The following is a 20,928-nucleotide window of genomic DNA, read 5'->3' as shown; positions in this document are numbered from 1 at the left end:
GAAAGACAGCACCTCCGACAGTGCTGCACTCCCTCAGTACCGGCACTGGGAGCGTCGGCCTGGATTATGGGGCTCAGGTTATTTTTTTGTTCGGTAAGGGTATTAAGGGTTACGGAACCAAGGCGGTTAGATAGAGTTAAGGTTCAGATCAGCTCATGATCTAATTGAATGGCAGAACAGGCTCGAGGGGCTGAATGGCCTCCTGCTGTTCCTATAAGTCTCTCGAGTGGGACTTGACCCCATGACCATCTGACTCAGAGGCGGGAGTGCTACCCACACAGGCTGACACCGAAGGCAGCAGCTTCAATAATTGGGTGGTGTGATTAGTGGATCTTTTTGGGCCCAGTTTCTGCCCACTCTCCTGAGGTAGTGACTCGACTCGGCACACCCAGCCTTCAGCACCTCATCCAAGCAGCCACTGTTCCAGCAGGAGATTAGCCAGTGATATCCGAACATGGGGGGCATCGCACAGTCCTACCCTGCCCTGCTGTCCACACGCACGCACGCACACGGATACATATAGATACACACATGGACACACACCATACAGATACACACAGACATACACACATAGACACGCACACACACGTATACATACAGATACACATACAGATACACACAGACAGATACAGAAACACACACACAGGTATACATACAGACACACACATAGACACACAAAGATACAGAAACACACAGATATACACACATGGACACATACATGCAGATACAGAAACACACACACACACAGATACATACGCAGATACACACACGAGAGACAGAAACACACAGATATACACACATGGACGCACATACAATACACCGATATACACACATGGACACATACAGTACACACACAGGCGGATAGACACATACGGACACACAAGCACAGATACAAACCTATACACACATCACACATACAGATACACTCAGACATATCTTCCAGCAGGAACCCAGGCCGACTCCTCCCCTCCCCCAGCCCAGGGGTGCTGAGGTTACACCCAGCGTCTCCAACCACGGCCTGGACCGAGATCAGCTGACTCGACACGGCCCAGACATCAGAGCTGGACCCTTCCCGGTCTGTGTGGCTCAGAGGAGGGGACGGGCGGGGTGGGGGAGTTACTGACTGTCACAGGGCTGATCTCAGTTACAAAGACCGTCTGTGAGGAGGCACTGCTCGGATCTAAGGCCTGGCTCCCCCCAGTAATTACCCTCATTATCTTATCATTGTAGATGCGATTGAGCCTCTCGTCTCTCTCGTTCGACGTCCTGATGGAGCTGGTCAGTCTCTCCGCTGCTCGGCTGAAGTCTCCTCGGGCAGAATACAGCCACTGGAGGGTGAGGCCCCGACTCTGTGAACACAGGCCAAAAGGGAGAGGGAGAGAGGGAGAGGAATAGGGGGGAGAGAGATGAAGAGGGCGAGAGAAAGAGAGGGAGGGGGAGAGAAATCATTAGATACAGAGTAAAGCTCCCTCTACACTATCCCGTCAAACACTCCCAGGGCAGGTACAGCACAGGTTAGATACAGAGTAAAGCTCCCTCTACACTGTCCCATCAAACACTCCCAGGGCAGGTGCAGCACGGGTTAGATACAGAGTAAAGCTCCCTCTACACTGTCCCATCAAACACTCCCAGGGCAGGTGCAGCACGGGTTAGATACAGAGTAAAGCTCCCTCTACACTGTCCCATCAAACACTCCCAGGGCAGGTACAGCACGGGTTAGATACAGAGTAAAGCTCCCTCTACACTGTCCCATCAAACACTCCCAGGGCAGGTACAGCACGGGTTAGATACACAGTATATATACACAAGGACAGCACTGCGGATAAGGTCATGATGCGGGTGTGTGTGTGAAGCAGTGTTCTCCCAGTGCCCAGTCTACTGCTGTTGTTGGTGTGAGGGAAACAGGCCGTACCTGTAGTTCGTTTGCGAAGGAGCGGAGCTGGATCAGGTAGTTGAGAGTCACGTCACTGTACGCGCGGTAGTTCAGGGGCAGCAGGTCATTGTGTGTCAGTTTAATCACCATCTGGCCGACCATCTCTGCCACTGCCTGACTGACGTCTGCCAACCGGCCGTTCAGCTTCCTGTTCAGGGTGTCGTAGGTGTCCAGCTTGGTGTTGAGAAACGGGTACACCCGGTCGAGCTGGGGGAAGAGAAACCAGCAGACGTAACGATCCAGGGCGCAGCATTACGAGACTGTTACGATATCTGTTCTACTTAGTGCAGCTTCAGAAAGAAAGAACTTGCATTTATATAGTGCCTTTCACAACCTCAGGACGTCCCAAAGCGCTTTACAGCCGATTAAGTACTTTTTTTTTGAAGTGTAGTCACTGTTGTAATGTAGGAAACGCGGCAGCCGATTTGCGCACAGCAAGATCCCACAAACAGCGATGTGATAATGACCCAGATCGTCTGCTTTAACGATGTTGGTTGAGGGATAAATGTCGGCCACCGGGGAGAACTCCCCCCTGCTCTTCTACCAAATAGTGGCCGCGGGATCTTTTACATCCACCCGAGAGGGGCAGACGGGGCCCTCGGTTTAACGTCTCATCCGAAAGACGGCACCTCCGACAGCGCAGCGCTCCCTCAGTGCTGGCGCTGGGAGCGTCGGCCCGGATTATGGAGCTCGAGTCTCTGGAGCGGGGACTCGAACCCCACGACCTTCCTACTCCGAGGTGAGAATGCTGCCACGGCTGACGCCTAATCCCATCGTTAAAGGGCCGGAACCACGGCCGGGGTGGGGGTCCGGCCTGAGATTTCTCGAGCAGCGAGCGCTCCGCCTCGCTGGACCGTGTCCGATGGCCGAGTCGGCCCTCTCGGTCTGACCCGTACAGAAACCCGCTGGAGAGTCTCCGAAAAGAATCATTGAGAAACCCAGACACGGGACAGTTTCTGTCTGCCCGAGTCGGAGTGTAACAGTCTCCCATTGAGGGACTCGTCGCACCCTCCCCAAGCTCAGGGAGCTCAGCGGCAGAGTAAGGACCAGCCAGTTTCAATCTGGTCGAAATCGTTTCATAGAATCATAACAGCGCGGCAGTAAGCCGTTCGGCCCATCGAGCCTGTGCCGGCTCTTTGAAAGAGCTAGCTGATTCATCCCACTCTTCCCCCCGCCCGCCCCCCCTCTTCCCCCACAGCCCTGCAAATTTACTCCCCTTCAAGTATTTTATCCAATTCCCCTTTTGAAAGTTACTATTGAATCTGCTTCCACCGCCCTTTCAGGCAGCGCATTCCAGATCAGAACAACTCGCTGCATAAAAATATTCCTCCTCATCTCCCCCCCTCTGGTTCTTTCGCCAATTATCTTAAATCTGTGTCCTCTGGTTACCGACCCTCCTGTTAGTGGAAACAGTTTCTCTTTATTCACTGTGATTAAAACCCTTGATAATTTTGAACACCTCAATTAAATCTCCCCCGTAATATTTCGTGCTCTAAGGTGAACAATCTCAGCCTCTCCTGTCTCTCCACATGACTGCAGTTTTTTAAATGTGGTTTACATTTGATTTTTGCTCACGTCTTGTTCGCATCAAAGCGCCTCCTGTTGGCTGCTCTGTTATTGCTCACATTATTCCACGTCCTATTCTGCCCTCTGCCCTCTAAGTCTTGTGCCCTTTTTATTTCCTCTCCTCCCACCCTCTCTGCGCTCCCCCCGCCCCCCCCCCCCGGCTGATGTCGCTGGCATTCCACAGGTTCCGGCAGCCCTCTCCCTCATACCCCGCCATCCTACATGAGTCTTTCGCCGGCTGTTTGACTGTGGGAGGCAGCATGGCCGAGCCTGTTTCGTCCCTCGTCCGCACGCTTTCCAGCTGGGATCGCCAGCGATTAGGAGCCAGAGCCCTGGCTGATTATACATTCACCCCACCTCCCACCTCCCTAACGCAGAGGCACTGAAGCCAACTGTATCCTATAATCCCCACATGCCTCTTCTGTTCTGTTTAGCCCAGCACCACCCCATTACTGGGGCCTTTAACACTAGTGGCCACCATGGGGGAGGGAGCAGTCTCCTTAGTGCAGCTTCCTCAGCCTGGCTAAAACCCACACCTCCTGGCTGGTCTCTCCCATCTCCCACCCTCCGTAAGCTTCAGCCCATCCAAAACTCTGCTGCCCTGTATCCTAACTCGCACCGAGTCCCGTTCACCCATCACCCCCCTTGCCCTGTGCTCGCTGACCTACATTGGCTCCCAGGCCGGCATCTAAAATTCTCATCCTTGTTTTCAAATCCCTCCACGGCCTCAACCCCCCTCTGTCCCTATCTCTGTGACCTCCTCCAGCCCCTACAACCCTCCGAGATCTCTGCGCTCCTCCAATTCTGGCCTCTTGCGCATCCCCGATTTTAAATCGCTCCACCATTGGCGGCCGTGCCTTCAGCTGCCTGGGCCCCAAACTCTGGAATTCCCTCCCTAAACCTCTCCGCCTCTCTCTCCTCCTTTAAGACCCTCCTTAAAAACCTACCTCTTTGACCGAGCTTTTGGTCATCAGTTCTAATATGTGGCCCGATGTCAAATTTTGTTTGATAATCGCTCCTGGGGACGTTTTACATCGAAGGCGCTATATAAATGCAAGTTGTGGATATTGCGGTGGACGAGGGAAGGGGGAAGAGTGGGGGGGGCTTCTGGCAGCTGTAACTCACCTCATCAAAAGTGAGTTCCATGGCGGGCACACCAGCAAAGGCAGTGAAGGGATAGGCGCTGCTGTCCATGGTGAGGGACTGCGTGCTGTGCAGAGAAGAAGATGGAACAGATTTAATACGGCGGTCCGTTGGCTACTTTTAACCTGCTGGCGGTTATCTCTGGCTCCTGCCTTAAGTTGACATCCGTTACTCCACGGTACACCGGGAGCTGAAGGCTTCATCGAATCACACAGCACCGAAGGAGGCCAGTCGGCCCATCGTGCCTGTGCCGGCTCTTTGAAAGAGCTGTCCAATTAGTCCCACTTCCCCCCCCTTACTCTTTCCCCACCGCCCTGAAAATTTTTCCCCTTCAAGTATTTATCCAATTCCCCTTTCGAAAGTCACTATTGAATCTGCTTCCTCCGCCCTTTCAGGCAGCGCGTTCCAGATCGTAACAACTCCCTGCGGAAAGTAATCTCCGAATTTCCCCCTGGTTCTTTTGCCGATTATCTTAAATCTGTGTCCCCTGGTTACCGGCAGGAGCTGCGGGCGAGCGCGCTGCAGGCGAGCCGCGGCCCGTGCGACTGGGGCGTGCGCGCTGCGGGCGAGCCGCGGCCCGTGCGACTGGGGCGTGCGCGCTGCGGGCGAGCCGCGGCCCGTGCGCTACAAACACACTAAGGTTCCAGTTACAAAGCCTCCTGCGTGATCGGATTTAGTCAGATGATGGAAACGAAGAGTGCAACGTGCGGGGGGAGGGAGCCCCCACTCGTGCTAAATCAGGAAGAGCCATTCTTAGACAGTTTTGAGCTTGGCGGGAGGAGAGCTCCCTGTCTCGTTTGCATCTCTGGGATGACAGGAGGGATGTCTGGATACAGTTGCAACGCTGGGAGAATTGCAGTCCGTTCTGAGACGTTCCCCTCCCCATATTAATATTGTACGTACATTTGGTCGATCGAGTCAGGATCTCGGGCCATGATCTGGTCGTAGACACTCTGACCACTTTGCTTCGGGCTGCCAACCTGTCACAACAAAGTATACATTGGACCAGAGCGTACAGCTGCAGGTGTGTGTGTGTGCACGTGTTTGTGTTGGAGTGCGTGCGTGTCCATCCGTCCGTGTGCGCGTCTGCACGTGTGTGTGTTTGTGTCGGAGCGCGTACGTGTGTCCATCCGTTCACGCGTGTGGGGGTGTGTGTCCGTGCCCACTATCTATTTGTGCTTGATAATACCTCGTCCCCTACTGCTACCCTGTGACAGTGGAGTCTGGGGATCCTGTCATCTACACTCACTCATACACACACACACGCATGTATTCACACACACACGCATGTATTCACACACACACGCATGTATTCACACACACACACGCACACAAAGACACACACACACACGCAAGGTGGTAGTCGGGCCTGAGACTTTTCTCTCCTCGGCTCAACTAATCTCAGCATCTCTTCTCGTGTCGGAGTGTTCGAGTCCTCGATCTCGCCCTGCCCTCGATCTCCAGTGTCGGGGGTCTGACTTATGAGGAAAGACCTGAGAAAGTTGGGCTTTTCGACTTTGGAAGAAGATGCCCGTGAGGTGATCCCACAGAGGTTTATGAGGTAGTTACTATTACCTCAAATTTAATCGTGCCTGCTTTAAGGAGCGATCCGATGCGTCCTAAATGAGGAAAAGCCAAATACCCGGCCTCTAATCCCCCTTCTCCTGGTTTCCACTCCAGTGAGCTACAAGAAGGCGGAAGAATCTAGAAGCAGCCAGCGTTACGATAACGTACCTGCTTAATCACCATCTCAATCAGGTTGTGGAGAAGAGGACTGGACTGCATATATAGTCTGTCATCGCCTGGAAAAGGAGCAGGGTGTTAGTCTGTTTTCTTACTGGTGGTGAACCACTGGTTGGGCCGCAGTTGGATTCAGGCCCCCAATATTGCTCCCTCCTCCCCTTGCCTGCGCAGTTCTGGGGGGGCTACACATGTTCTGCCTGTCCTTGCTGGCCTGCCCCCAAATTTGGTGGGCCAGGCTATTAGCACGGCCTGGTTTCACCGCCTACCGTGAAGGCCTAAGGCTGGCAGGGCCTTGAACCAGGAATTGGGGGGTGGAAGCAGGAGCCTAGCCTGAGAGGCCTACAATGGCAGGTCCCACTTGCCTTCTGACTGCTGTTGGAGAACAAGAGCCAGTAGGCCCCAAAGCCTGGGTCTCTGGTAGAGAAGGTGCGCACCTAGCTGTTTTGGGCCTGCTGCCTGGGCCCCTCAGACCTCTGACTCTTGTGGGGGGGGCGGGGAGACTTTGGGCACAAGGAACGACTGCCAACCTCTCTAAGCGTCACTGTAAATGGATCCCCCAGGGACCATGAGGCGAGGAGGGCCCAGGATCGGCTCCCGTCCCCTACATACCAACGCTGGGCCTGCACCCACTACAGGCCCAAGGCCTGCTCCGTCCTTCTGGGGAAGCCCTGGGAATCCCGGGGCAGTGGACTGGATCACCACCTTGCTTTTCCTCTCAGTAGTACCCGAGAAATGAGCGTTCCACAGAGAGGGATGGGTTCGGCCATTTGACTGTGTTTGTGAGCACATTTATTTTAGGAATGTCCATGTAGCCTAAGGTGACCCAGTGCAGTCACTGTTGTGATGTACCCTACAATCTGCCAGATAGCGGTCGGCCAGCTGTGTCGGAGGTCGGGGGAAATGGGCAACAGTTAGCCCTCGGACTGCAGAGAAGGAGGTCACAATCTCCGACCCCCCGATGGATTTATCGAATGGCTCTTACCCAAGACGGCCTTATCGAGACTGAAGTATGCGGCTGCCTTAAGGTGCATCATGGTCAAGTAACCCTGGAGGGAGAGGCAGAGAGTCAATATCGTTAGGGAACTGGTCACTGTACAATGTATACAGGGCTGTTCATATAATAAGCACTCCCAGTCTTAAAGGGTTAAATGACGAGGACAGGTTGCATAAACTCGGCTTGTATGAATTTAGAAGATTGAGGGGGTGATCTGATCAAAATGATCATTTTATGGCGTTGACCGTGTCTCGGTGGGTCGCGCTCTCTCATTTCGGAGTCAGAAGGTCGTGGGTTCGAGCCCCCGCTCCAAGGACTTGAGCGTAAAATCCAGGCCGACACTCCCAGTGCCGGTACTGAGGGAGCGCCACGCAGTCGGAGGGGCGGCGCCGAGGGAGCGCCGCGCAGTCGGAGGGGCGGCGCCGAGGGAGCGCCGCGCAGTCGGAGGGGCGGCGCCGAGGGAGCGCCGCGCCGTTGGAGGGGCGGCGCCGAGGGAGCGCCGCGCCGTCGGAGGGGCGGTACTGAGGGAGCGCTGCACTGCCGGAGGTGCAGTCTTTCTGCTGAGATGTTAAACTGAGGCCCCGTCTGCCCCTCTCAGGTTGGCGTAAAAGATCCCACGGCCACTATTTCGAAGAAGAGCAGGGGGAGTGCTCTCCAGTGTCCTGGCCAATATTTGTCCCTCAACCAACATCACTAAAAAAACAAATCACATTGCTGTTTGTGGGATCTTGCTGTGCGCAAATTGGCTGCCATGTTTCCTACATCACAACAATGACGACACTTCAGAAGTGCTGTAAAGCACTTTGGGACGTCCTGAGGTTGTGAAAGGCGCTATATAAATGCAAGCTCTCTTTCTCTTTTGATAAAAGGATTTGATAGGGGAGATAGAGAGAAACCATTTCCTCTGGTGGGGGAGTCCAGAACAAGGGGGCATAACCTTAAAATTAGAGCCAGGCCGTTCAGGGGTGATGTCAGGAAGCACTTCTTCACACAAAGGGGAGTGGAAATCTCGAACTCTCTCCCCCAAAGGGCAGTGGATACTGGGGGTCAATTGGACCTTGCAAGACTGAGATGGATGGATTTTTGTTGGGTGAGGGTATCGAGGAATAGGGAGCACAGGAGGGTGAATGGAGTTGAGGGACAGATCAGCCCATGATCTAATTGAATGGCGGAGCAGGCTCGAGGGGCTGAATGGCCTCGTCCTGTTCCTAATGTTCCAGTCTGAAATACACATGGTTTCTTCCTGAACTATGTGTTAATCGTTAATCCTGTTAAAAACTTCCCTGTAGATTAATATCATTTGTACACCATTAAGAAACACGCGATGGGGTTAGTGTATTTTTTTTTTAAAGAGGCTGCATGTAGCAATGCCACCATTCCTGGGTAAATTCTCCCGTCAATCACACCTGAGTTCTGTTGGTCGCAGTTTCCAAACAGACTGTAAACAGACCTTGTTTGCATTGCTGCTCGCTGGGTAAATAAACTTTTGTTTGCTGTAAAAGACACTGTTGGGGTGAAAGTCCTGCCAGCCATAAGTCCTGCCCTCCGCCTCCGACACATTGGCCAAGACAGGGGTGTTAATATTAACTCCCCATTTCTTTTTAAATTGAGTAACAATGGTGCTAGGCCCAAAGCAAAGAGATGAGTCTCGATAGCAACAGAGCGAAGGTACAAGGAGGAGGGGGAGCGTTCAGGACACGTTGGTGGGGGGAGAGGGGGTTTGAAGTTTAGGAGGAACAAGAGTGGAGCGTTCAGGGGAGCACTGACCAGAGGAACTAATGGCTATAAACTTGGGACATTGTCTGCACATCTTGATAGATTACTGTCTGGTAATCACAGCCATGTGTGTCGCTGGGAGTGAGCGAGAAAGACTTGCATTTATATAGCGCCTTTCACCACCTCAGGACGTCCCAAAGCGCTTCACAGCCACTGAAGTACTTTGTGAAGTGCAGTCACCGTTGTAATGTGGGAAATGCGACAGCCAATTTGCGCACAGCAAGATCCCACAAACATAATGACCAGATTATCTGTTTTTTAGTGATGTTGGTTGAGGGATAAATATCGTCCCCAGGACACCGGGGAGAACTCCCCCCTGCTCTTCTTTGAAATAGTGGCCCTGGGATTTTTTACATCCACCTGAGAGGGGCAGACGGGGCCCTCGGTTTAATGTCTCTTCTGAAAGACGGCTCCTGCGACAGTGCAGCGCTCCCTCAGTACTGGCACTGGGAGTGTCGGCCCGGATTATGGGCTCGAGTCTCTGGAGTGGGGACTCGAACCCACGACCTTCTGACTCAGAGGCGAGAGTGTTGCCCACCGAGCCACGGCTGACGCCTAAAGCCTGGGTTGGTATCGTGCCTGGTCCTCTGGACTGGGGGGGGGAGGCGGGTGGGGGGTTCCGGGGTCAGAAGTCCCCAGTGCTGGTCCGTGGGGTAGAAAGAGACCTCATGAACGTCAGAGGGGGTCATGACCTCAGCGCCCCTCCCCTCACCGTCAAACGGCCCCCCCAACAAGAATTACCCGGGGGGGGGGTTACAGGAATCGACTGTCCAGTCACCCTCTGTCCCCCTGTTGGAAGCCAATCACTGGGACAGGAGACAGGAGACTGGAAACCTCCCTCCTTCATAAAGGAATAAACTGCTCAGGGCAATTACCCGCCCGAAAGAAAAAATGGATTTAACAGCTGGCAGCTAAACTCCACTGGCAGCAAATGAGCCTCCCCTCCAATCCTAGCCCCGCCCCTCCCCTCCCCTCCCGGCCCCACCCCGCCAATCTCAGCCCCTCCCCCCTAGCTGCGCCCCTCCCCTCCACTGCCGGCCCCTCCCCTCCCGGCCCCTCCCCTCCACTCCCGGCCCCACCCCTCCACTCCCCTCCCCTCCACTCCCAGCCCCGCCCCTCCCTCCACTCCCGGCCCCTCCACTCCACTCCCGGCCCCGCCCCTCCCCTCCCGGCCCCACCCCTCCCCTCCCGGCCCCGCCCGTCCCCTCCTGCCCCGCCCCTCCCCTCCCGGCCCCGCCCCTCCCGGCCCCAGCCCCGCCCCTCCTGGCCCTCCCCTCCAGTCCTGGCCCCGCCCCTTACCTCCACCCTCCACTCCCAGCCCTCAATCCACCTCCCCTCCCGGCCCTGGCCCTCCCCTCCACTCCCGGCCCCGCCCCTTCCCTCATTGCCCCGCCCCTCCATTCCCGGTCCGGCCCCGCCCCTCCATTCCTGGCCCCGCCCCTCCCCTCCACTCCCGGCCCCGCCCCTTCCCTCCTTGCCCCGCCCCTCCATTCCCGGTCCGGCCCCGCCCCTCCACTCCGGCCCCGCCCCTTCCCTCCCAGCCCCGCCCCTCCCGGCCCTGCCTCTCCCAGCCCACCCCCCCAGACCAAAGTCCTACCTCCAGCCATTCCGTGGCCCCCACGCTGCCAAACTCTCCAGCATCCCAGCTCGCGAACAGCAGAGTCCGCCGAGGCTGAACCCTGAGAGAAAGAAGGCCAGAGTTATTATGGGATGGAACAATTCAGTTCGAGGATCAGCGAGGTTGATTGGCTTCGCTTAAATCCAATCTCCGCCCCCCTGACGATGCGGAGTCCTCGCTGGGGGTCAAGCTGCCCCTCCACTACTTGGCCCGAGCGGCCATTCTCCACGTGTGCGTGGAGGCTAGGCAGCGATTGTCGGCGGGATATTCGGGCGTGGGGTGCATCACAGCCGAGCCCAATCCTGTCCCTCACCCGACATCGACACACCTGCACTCTTGGGGCCAAGAGTCACTGGATAACGATCAGGAATGGGACACCCCCCATCCAACCCCTCCTAGCAGATAGTCCCCCTCCTAAACTCAAACCAGCCGTCTCCCGCTCCCTCCCTGGGCTGAGATCAGTCACCGCTCGTAAACAGGCGATTGGACATGTACGTGCAGTACGACGTGATTGGGGGGGGCAGGCCCTTCCTAAAATCCTTCTGATAGAGAGATCCCGCTCATTCACTGGTGGCCTCTGCACTCAGGCAAAAATAGGAGCTCTCCGAGATGGTCCAGCAGGACTGTCCAACAATAACCTGCATTTATATAGCGCCTTCAACGTCGTAAAACGTCCCAAGGCGCTTCGCAGGAGCAGATTATCAGACAAAGCTTGACACCGAGCCACATAAGGAGATATTGGGACTAGCTTAGTGGTATAAACTGGGCGACATGGACATGTTGGGCCGAAGGGCCTGTTTCCATGTTGTAACTTCTATGATTCTATGATTCTATATTAGGACAGGTGACCAAAAGCTCGGTCAAAGAGGTAGGTTTTAAGGAGGGAGAGTGAGGCGGAGAGGTTTAGGGAGGTAATTCCAGAGCTTAGGGCCCAGGCAGCTGAAGGCACGGCCGCCAATGTGGGGTGAAGGAAATCGGGGATACGCCAAAGGCCAGAATTGGAGGAGCGCAGAGATCTGGGAGGTTTGTAGGGCCTGACGAGGTTACAGAGATCTGAGAGGGTTATAGGGGCTGGAGGAGGTTACGGAGATCTGGGAGGGTTTGTAGGGCTGGAGGAGGTTACGGAGATCTGGGAGGGTTGTAGGGCTGGAGGAGGTTACGGAGATCTGGGAGGGTTTGTAGGGCCGGAGGAGGTTACAGTGATCTGGGAGGGTTTGTAGGGCCGGAGGAGGTTACGGAGATCTGGGAGGGTTTGTAGGGCCGGAGGAGGGTTACGGAGATCTGGGAGGGTTTGTAGGGCCTGACGAGGTTACAGAGATCTGGGAGGGTTTGTAGGGCTGGAGGAGGTTACGGAGATCTGGGAGGGTTTGTAGGGCTGGAGGAGGTTACAGAGATCTGGGAGGGTTTGTAGGGCCGAGGAGGTTACAGTGATCTGGGAGGGTTATAGGGCTGGAGGAGGTTACAGAGATCTGGGAGGTTTGTAGGGTTGGAGGAGGTTACGGAGATCTGGGAGGGTTTGTAGGGCCGGAGGAGGTTACGGAGATCTGGGAGGGTTTGTAGGTCCGGAGGAGGTTACGGAGATCTGGGAGGGTTTGTAGGGCCTGACGAGGTTACAGAGATCTGGGAGGGTTTGTAGGGCCTGACGAGGTTACGGAGATCTGGAGGGTTTGTAGGGCTGGGGGAGGTTACAGAGATCTGGGAGGGTTTGTAGGTCGGAGGAGGTTACAGAGATCTGGGAGGGTTGTAGGGCCTGACGAGGTTACAGAGATCTGGGAGGGTTTGTAGGCTGGGGGAGGTTACGGAGATCTGGGAGGGTTTGTAGGGCTGGGGGAGGTTACAGAGATCTGGGAGGGTTTGTAGGTCCGGAGGAGGTTACAGAGATCTGGGAGGGTTTGTAGGGCCTGACGAGGTTACAGAGATCTGGGAGGGTTTGTAGGGCTGGGGGAGGTTACGGAGATCTGGGAGGTTTGTAGGGCTGGGGGAGGTTACGGAGATCTGGGAGGGTTTGTAGGGCCGGAGGAGGTTACGGAGATCTGGGAGGGTTTGTAGGGCCTGACGAGGTTACGGAGATCTGGGAGGGTTTGTAGGGCTGGGGAGGTTACAGAGATCTGGGAGGGTTTGTAGGTCCGGAGGAGGTTACAGAGATCTGGGAGGGTTTGTAGGGCCTGACGAGGTTACAGAGATCTGGGAGGGTTTGTAGGGCTGGGGGAGGTTACGGAGATCTGGGAGGGTTTGTAGGGCTGGGGGAGGTTACGGAGATCTGGGAGGGTTTGTAGGGCTGGAGGAGGTTACAGAGATCTGGGAGGGATTGTAGGTCCGGAGGAGGTTACGGAGATCTGGGAGGGTTTGTAGGGCTGGGGGGAGGTTACGGAGATCTGGGAGGGTTTGTCGGGCCGGAGGAGTTTACAGTGATCTGGGAGGGTTGTAGGGCTGGGGGAGGTTACAGAGATCTGGGAGGGTTTTGTAGGGCTGGAGGAGGTTACAGAGATCTGGGAGGGATTGTAGGTCCGGAGGAGGTTACGGAGATCTGGGAGGGTTGTAGGGCCGGAGGAGGTTACGGAGATCTGGGAGGGTTTGTAGGGCTGGAGGAGGTTACAGAGATCTGGGAGGGTTTGTAGGGCTGGAGGAGGTTATAGAGATCTGGGAGGGATTGTAGGTCCGGAGGAGGTTACGGAGATCTGGGAGGGTTTGAGGGCTGGAGGAGGTACGGAGATCTGGGAGGGTTTGTAGGGCTGGGGGAGGTTACGGAGATCTGGGAGGGTTATAGGGCTGGAGGAGGTTACGGAGATCTGGAGGGTTTGTAGGGCCGGAGGAGGTTACGGAGATCTGGGAGGGTTTGTAGGGCTGGAGGAGGTTACGGAGATCTGGGAGGGTTATAGGGCTGGAGGAGGTTACAGAGATCTGGGAGGGTTATAGGGCTGGAGGAGGTTACGGAGATCTGGGAGGGTTTGTAGGGCCGGAGGAGGTTACAGAGATCTGGGAGGGTTTATAGGGCTGGAGGAGGTTACGGAGATCTGGGAGGGTTTGTAGGGCTGGGGAGGTTACAGTGATCTGGGAGGGTTTGTAGGGCTGGAGGAGGTTACGGAGATCTGGGAGGGTTTGTAGGGCTGGAGGAGGTTATGGAGATCTGGGAGGGTTGTAGGGCCGGAGGAGGTTACGGAGATCTGGGAGGGTTTGTAGGGCGGAGGAGGTTACGGAGATCTGGGTGGATTTGTAGGGCCGGAGGAGGTTACGGAGATCTGGGAGGGTTTGTAGGGCCGGAGGAGGTTACAGTGATCTGGGAGGGTTATAGGGCTGGAGGAGGTTACGGAGATCTGGGAGGGTTTGTAGGGCCGGAGGAGGTTACAGTGATCTGGGAGGGTTTATAGGGCTGGAGGAGGTTACAGAGATCTGGGAGGGTTTGTAGGGTTGGAGGAGGTTACGGAGATCTGGGAGGGTTTGTAGGGCCGGAGGAGGTTACGGAGATCTGGGAGGGTTTGTAGGTCCGGAGGAGGTTACGGAGATCTGGGAGGGTTTGTAGGGCCTGACGAGGTTACAGAGATCTGGGAGGGTTTGTAGGGCCTGACGAGGTTACGGAGATCTGGGAGGGTTTGTAGGGCTGGGGGAGGTTACAGAGATCTGGGAGGGTTTGTAGGTCCGGAGGAGGTTACAGAGATCTGGGAGGGTTTGTAGGGCCTGACGAGGTTACAGAGATCTGGAGGGTTTGTAGGGCTGGGGGAGGTTACGGAGATCTGGGAGGGTTTGTAGGGCTGGGGGAGGTTACGGAGATCTGGGAGGGTTTGTAGGGCTGGGGGAGGTTACGGAGATCTGGGAGGGTTTGTAGGGCTGGGGGAGGTTACGGAGATCTGGGAGGTTTGTAGGGCCGGAGGAGGTTACGGAGATCTGGGAGGGTTTGTAGGGCCTGACGAGGTTACAGAGATCTGGGAGGGTTTGTAGGGCCTGACGAGGTTACGGAGATCTGGGAGGGTTTGTAGGTCCGGAGGAGGTTACAGAGATCTGGGAGGGTTTGTAGGGCCTGACGAGGTTACAGAGATCTGGGAGGGTTTGTAGGGCTGGGGGAGGTTACGGAGATCTGGGAGGGTTTGTAGGGCTGGGGAGGTTACGGAGATCTGGGAGGGTTTGTAGGGCTGGGGGAGGTTACGGAGATCTGGGAGGGTTTGTCGGGCCGGAGGAGTTTACAGTGATCTGGGAGGGTTTGTAGGGCTGGGGGAGGTTACAGAGATCTGGGAGGGTTTGTAGGGCTGGAGGAGGTTACAGAGATCTGGGAGGGATTGTAGGTCCGGAGGAGGTTACGGAGATCTGGGAGGGTTTGTAGGGCCGGAGGAGGTTACGGAGATCTGGGAGGGTTTGTAGGGCTGGAGGAGGTTACAGAGATCTGGGAGGGTTTGTAGGGCTGGAGGAGGTTACAGAGATCTGGGAGGGATTGTAGGTCCGGAGGAGGTTACGGAGATCTGGGAGGGTTTGTAGGGCTGGAGGAGGTTACGGAGATCTGGGAGGGTTTGTAGGGCTGGGGGAGGTTACGGAGATCTGGGAGGGTTATAGGGCTGGAGGAGGTTACGGAGATCTGGGAGGGTTTGTAGGGCCGGAGGAGGTTACGGAGATCTGGGAGGGTTTGTAGGGCCGGAGGAGGTTACAGTGATCTGGGAGGGTTTGTAGGGCTGGAGGAGGGTTACGGAGATCTGGGAGGGTTATAGGGCTGAGGAGGTTACAGAGATCTGGAGGGTTATAGGGCTGGAGGAGGTTACGGAGATCTGGGAGGGTTTGTAGGGCCGGAGGAGGTTACAGAGATCTGGGAGGGTTATAGGGCTGGAGGAGGTTACGGAGATCTGGGAGGGTTTGTAGGGCTGGGGGAGGTTACAGTGATCTGGGAGGGGTTGTAGGGCTGGAGGAGGTTACGGAGATCTGGGAGGGTTTGTAGGGCTGGAGGAGGTTATGGAGATCTGGGAGGGTTTGTAGGGCCGGAGGAGGTTACGGAGATCTGGGAGGGTTTGTAGGGCCGGAGGAGGTTACGGAGATCTGGGTGGATTTGTAGGGCCGGAGGAGGTACGGAGATCTGGGAGGGTTTGTAGGGCCGGAGGAGGTTACAGTGATCTGGGAGGGTTATAGGGCTGGAGGAGGTTACGGAGATCTGGGAGGGTTTGTAGGGCCGGAGGAGGTTACAGAGATCTGGGAGGGTTATAGGGCTGGAGGAGGTTACGGAGATCTGGGAGGGTTTGTAGGGCTGGGGGAGGTTACAGTGATCTGGGAGGGTTTGTAGGGCTGGAGGAGGTTACGGAGATCTGGGAGGGTTTGTAGGGCCGGAGGAGGTTACGGAGATCTGGGAGGGTTTTGTAGGGCTGGGGGAGTTTACAGTTCAATCGTAGTCAGTGCGGAGTTAGCTGATCTCAGCCTGTAGCGATTCTACAATCACACTCAGCGTCTCCGAGCTTAGGGAAGGGGTTCTCCCCCCCCCACCTCCGCCTGCCTCGCCCGTTGCTATCGAGTGCCCCTTGACTGGGACACGCAGGTGCGTGCGCAGACACCGAAACGGTGAGGTCCAGCTCAGACTTGCTTGCGATGCTGTTCATGGTCGAACAGCGAGTGTCGCTGGTGGTGTGAGCAGTGAAGAGGCACACCTGGGACAGGCCCCCCACCCCCCCCGGGGGAGCATTGTGGAGAAGATTACTAAAAGAAAGAGACAGAGAGAAAAAAACAACAGGGGGAGTTTATCTCTTTAAATCCTAAAGGGGGAAGCTGGATCAGTACATGAGGGAGAAAGGAGTAGAAGGATATGGTGATAGGGTGAGATGAAGTAGGGAGGGAGGAGGCCCGTGTGGGCATAAAAGGTCAGCATGGTCAGTCGGGCCGAATGGCCAGTCACCGCGCTGTAAAATTCGATGTAATTCTATCCCAAAGGCCTCTTACCGTTTGCCACCATTTCGGACAGTGCGTGGGCGAGCTCAAGAAGAATCGCGGGTCCCCACCCCCGACTTTGCTGCTCCAGGCCCCCATGCATCTCGCTGTGCCCCCAGGATGATGTATCGATCTGGAAAAGAGAGAGATAACAGGGGGTTTAGCGAGGGCTGTTTGGGGCAGAATTATTTCCACACATCAACGACAACCTGCATTTATATAGCGCCTTTGATCTAGTGAAACGTCCCAAGGAGCTTCACAGGAGCGATTATCAGACAAAATTTGACACCGAGCACATGAGATATCAGGACAGGCGACCAAAAGCTCGGTCCAAGTGGCTTAAAGGAGGAGAGAGAGGGCGGAGAGGTTTAGGGAGGGAATTCCAGAGCTTAGGGCCCGGGCAGCTGAAGGAACGGCCGCCAATGGTGGAACAATGGACGCGCAAGAGGCCAGAATTGGAGGAGCGCAGAGATCTCGGAGGGTTGTAGGGCTGGAGGAGGTTACAGAGATAGGGAGAGGGGGGCGAGGGCCATGGAGGGATTTGAAAACAAGGATGAGAATTTTAAAATCGAGGCGTTCCCAGACCGGGAGCCAATGTAGGTCAGCGAGCACAAGGAGGGTGATGGGTGAACGGGACTGAGAGTTAGGATATGGGGCAGAGAGGGTGGGTGGGAGTGCGGGAGGGGAAGGAGGAGGAGGAAGGAGGGTGGGAGTGTGGGGGAGGAGGAGGAAGGAGGGTGGGGGAGGAGAAGGAGGAGGAGAAGGAGGAAGGAGGGTGGGGGAGGGGAAGGAGGAGGAGGAAGGAGGGTGGGGGAGGAGAAGGAGGAGGAGGAGGGAGGGGGAGGAGGAGGAGGAGGGAGGGTGATGGGGAGGAGGGAGGGTGAGGGGGAGGAGGGGGAGGGGGAGGGGGAGGAGGAGGAAGGATGAGAGGGAGAAGGAGGAGGATGAGGGGGAGGGGGGAGGAGGAGGATGAGGGGGAGGAGGAGAATGAGGGGGAGGAGGAGGAGGTGGGAGGGTTAGTGGGAGGTGGAGGAGGGAGGGTTGGTGGGAGGAGGAGGAGGGGAGTGAGGGGGAGGAGGAGGGAGGGTGAGGGGGTAGGAGGAGGGAGGGTGAGAGGGGGAGGAGGGGGGGAGGATGAGGGGGGAGGAGGAGGAGGGAGGGAGGGTGAGGAGGAGGAGGTGGGAGGTTAGTGGAGGAGGAGGAGGGAGGGTTGGTGGGAGGAGGAAGAGGAGGGTGAGGGGGAGGAGGAGGAGGAGGGAGGGTGAGGGGGAGGAGGAGGAGGAGAAGGAGGGGGAGGATGAGGTGGAGGGAGGGGAGGGTGGGTGAGGAGGAGGGAGGGAGGGAGGGTAAGGAGGAGGAGAGGGAGGGAGGGTGAGGAGGGAGGGAGGACGAGTGAGGAGCAGGAGGAGGGGAGGAGAGGAGGAGCAGGAGGAGGAGGACGAGTGAGGAGGAGGTGGAGGGAGACGAGTGAGGGTGAGGAGGAGGAGGAGGAGGACGAGTGAGGTGTAGGAGGAGGAGGAGGGGAGGAGGAGGGGGAGGTAGGAGGGGGAGGTGAGTGAGGAGGAGGAGGAGGTGAGGACGAGTGAGGAGGAGGAGGAGGGAGGACGAGTGAGGAGGAGGAGGAGGGGAGGCGAGTGAGGAGGAGGGAGGACGAGTGAGGAGCAGGAGGAGGGAGGACGAGTGAGGAGCAGGTGGAGGGAGGACGAGTGAGGAGCAGGAGGAGGAGGAGCGAGTGAGGAGAGAGGGAGGAGGGGAGGGACGAGTGAGGAGGAGGAGGGGAGGACGGTGAGGGGAGGAGGGAGTGAGGGAGGAGGAGGGTGGGGAGGAGGAGGTGGAGGGGGAGGAGGAGGTGGAGGGGAGGAGGAGGTGGAGGGGAGGAGGAGGTGGGTGGATGGGGAGGAGGAGGCAGGAGAGGAGGGGAGGAGGAGGTGGTGGGGGGGGGAGGAGGAGATGGGGAGGGTGAGGGGAGGGGAGGGTGAGGGTAGGGGAGGGTGAGGGTAGGGGGAGAAGGAGGAAGGGTGGGGGGGAGAGGAGGAGGGAGGGAGGGAGAGGAGGAGGAGTGGAGGAGGAGGGAGGGAGGGGAGGAGGAGGGGAGGGAGAGGGGGGAGGAGGAGGGAGAGGGGGAGGAGGAGGAGGGAGGAGGGGAGGAGGAGGGAGGGAGAGGAGGAGGAGGGAGGGAGAGGGGGGAGGAGGAGGGAGAGGGGGGAGGAGGAGGAGGGAGGGGAGGAGGTGGAGGAGGAGGAGAGGGGGGGGAATGTGCGCTGCCTCCGGCTGCTACCGTCAATCCGACCTGCCAATCACCCCAGTGCCCTCACCAGGTTCCGTGAAGCCATCGATGGACCCGAAGACGTTGTTGATCACCGTGGAAACCATGCGGTTGGCGACTCCCAGTTTGAGCTGATTTCCTGGCTCGGTGAAGTTGGGGCCGAGGTTGTAGTTGGTGTGAGGCAAACCGCCTTTCCAGCTCGGGGGGGCCTCCCGTCCCCCCATCTTACTGCACGACAAAGGAAAGACACAAAAAGCCATGAGAATCCGAGCACCCCCTGGGGTTTATTTCTTCCTCCTGTACTGACTGGTCATCGGACTCTTGCTGGGCTACGTACAGGTTCCACGGGCGCCTTCCAGTACCCCGGCTATTCCTCTGCATGAGTCGTCATATCACCTCATACCTGAGCCCTGCACCACTCGCACCCCTCACAACCCCTCATCTGTGCCCTAAGCCCAACATCAACTCTGTGAGCTCCCTACACGCAGGTTTAAAAACTTTTTTCTTTGGGGGTACCTCCCTCCTCCGCAAACATTGGCACTTTCCCGGGGACCCCCTGTAAATACTGACACACTCCCGGGGACCCCCCTGTAAATACTGACACACTCCCGGGGACCCCCTGTAAATACTGACACACTCCCGGGGACCCCCTGTAAATATTGACACACTCCCGGGGACCCCCTGTAAATATTGACACACTCCCGGGGACCCCCTGTGAATACTAACACACTCCCGGGGACCCACTGTAAATACTGACACACTCCCGGGGACCCACTGTAAATATTGGACACACTCCCGGGGACCCCTTGTGAATACTGTCACACTCCCGGGGACCCACTGTAAATATTGACAACACTCCTGGGGACCCCCTGTAAATACTGACACACTCCCCGGGGGACCCCCTGTAAATACTGACACACTCCCCGGGGACCCCCCTGTAAATACTGACACACTCCCGGGGGACCCCCTGTAAATACTGACACACTCACGGGGACCCCCTGTAAATACTGACACACTCCCGGGGACCCCCTGTAAATACTGACACACTCCCCGGGGGACCCCCTGTAAATACTGACACACTCCCGGGGGACCCCCTGTAAATACTGACACACTCCCGGGGACTCCCCTGTAAATACTGACACACTCCCGGGGACTCCCTGTAAATACTGACACACTCCCCGGGGGACCCCCTGTAAATACTGACACACTCCCCGGGGGGACTCCCTGTAAATACTGACACACTCCCGGGACCCCCTGTAAATACTGACACACTCCCGGGGACCCCCTGTAAATACTGACACACTCCCGGGGACCCCCTGTAAATACTGACACACTCCCGGGGACCCCCTGTAAAATACTGACACACTCCCGGGGACCCCCTGTAAATACTGACACACTCCCGGGGACCCCCTGTAAATACTGACACACTCCCGGGACCCCCTGTAAATACTGACACACTCCCGGGGACCCCCTGTAAATACTGACACACTCCCGGGGGACCCCCTGTAAATACTGACACACTCACGGGGACCCCCCTGTAAATACTGACACACTCCCGGGGACCCCCTGTAAATACTGACACACTCACGGGGACCCCCCTGTAAATACTGACACACTCCCGGGGGACCCCCCTGTAAATACTGACACACTCCCCGGGGACCCCCCTGTAAATACTGACACACTCCCGGGGGACCCCCTGTAAATACTGACACACTCCCGGGGGACCCCTCTGTAAATACTGACACACTCCCGGGAACCCCCTGTAAATACTGACACACTCCCGGGGACCCCCTGTAAATACTGACACACTCCCGAGGAGGCGGCATTGTTCAGGGGCACCTGCTTACTTCATCAGCTTGGAAGCAGTGTTGGCACTGATGGGATGTGCTGGGATCCCGGGCAGAGCAGACGAGTTGATAGGAGGGAACTGCGTGTGATTGAACGAGGGGAATCCAGGAGTGAATGGGTCACCGGTGCCCAGATGGACCTGGAGGAAC

General features: G+C 56.9%; 1 protein-coding gene across 1 annotated transcript in view; it reads right to left on the bottom strand.

The window, feature by feature from the left end:
* LOC137302417 (transferrin receptor protein 2-like) overlaps nt 1-20,928 on the bottom strand; it is a 50,165-nt gene that overhangs the window by 5,370 nt on the left and 23,867 nt on the right. The window contains 11 exon segments of the mRNA XM_067972066.1: nt 1,209-1,349; nt 1,913-2,140; nt 4,625-4,709; nt 5,546-5,622; nt 6,377-6,444; nt 7,368-7,431; nt 10,753-10,834; nt 16,671-16,726; nt 16,728-16,798; nt 18,981-19,159; nt 20,779-20,918. Coding sequence (XP_067828167.1) covers nt 1,209-1,349; nt 1,913-2,140; nt 4,625-4,709; nt 5,546-5,622; nt 6,377-6,444; nt 7,368-7,431; nt 10,753-10,834; nt 16,671-16,726; nt 16,728-16,798; nt 18,981-19,159; nt 20,779-20,918 — 1,191 coding nt within the window.

This window comes from Heptranchias perlo, chromosome 35 (genome assembly GCF_035084215.1).
Source record: "Heptranchias perlo isolate sHepPer1 chromosome 35, sHepPer1.hap1, whole genome shotgun sequence".
Classification (NCBI taxonomy): Eukaryota; Metazoa; Chordata; class Chondrichthyes; order Hexanchiformes; family Hexanchidae; genus Heptranchias; species Heptranchias perlo.
Note: the sequence above shows the minus strand (reverse complement) of the source record. Positions and strands in the feature narration are given on the sequence as shown.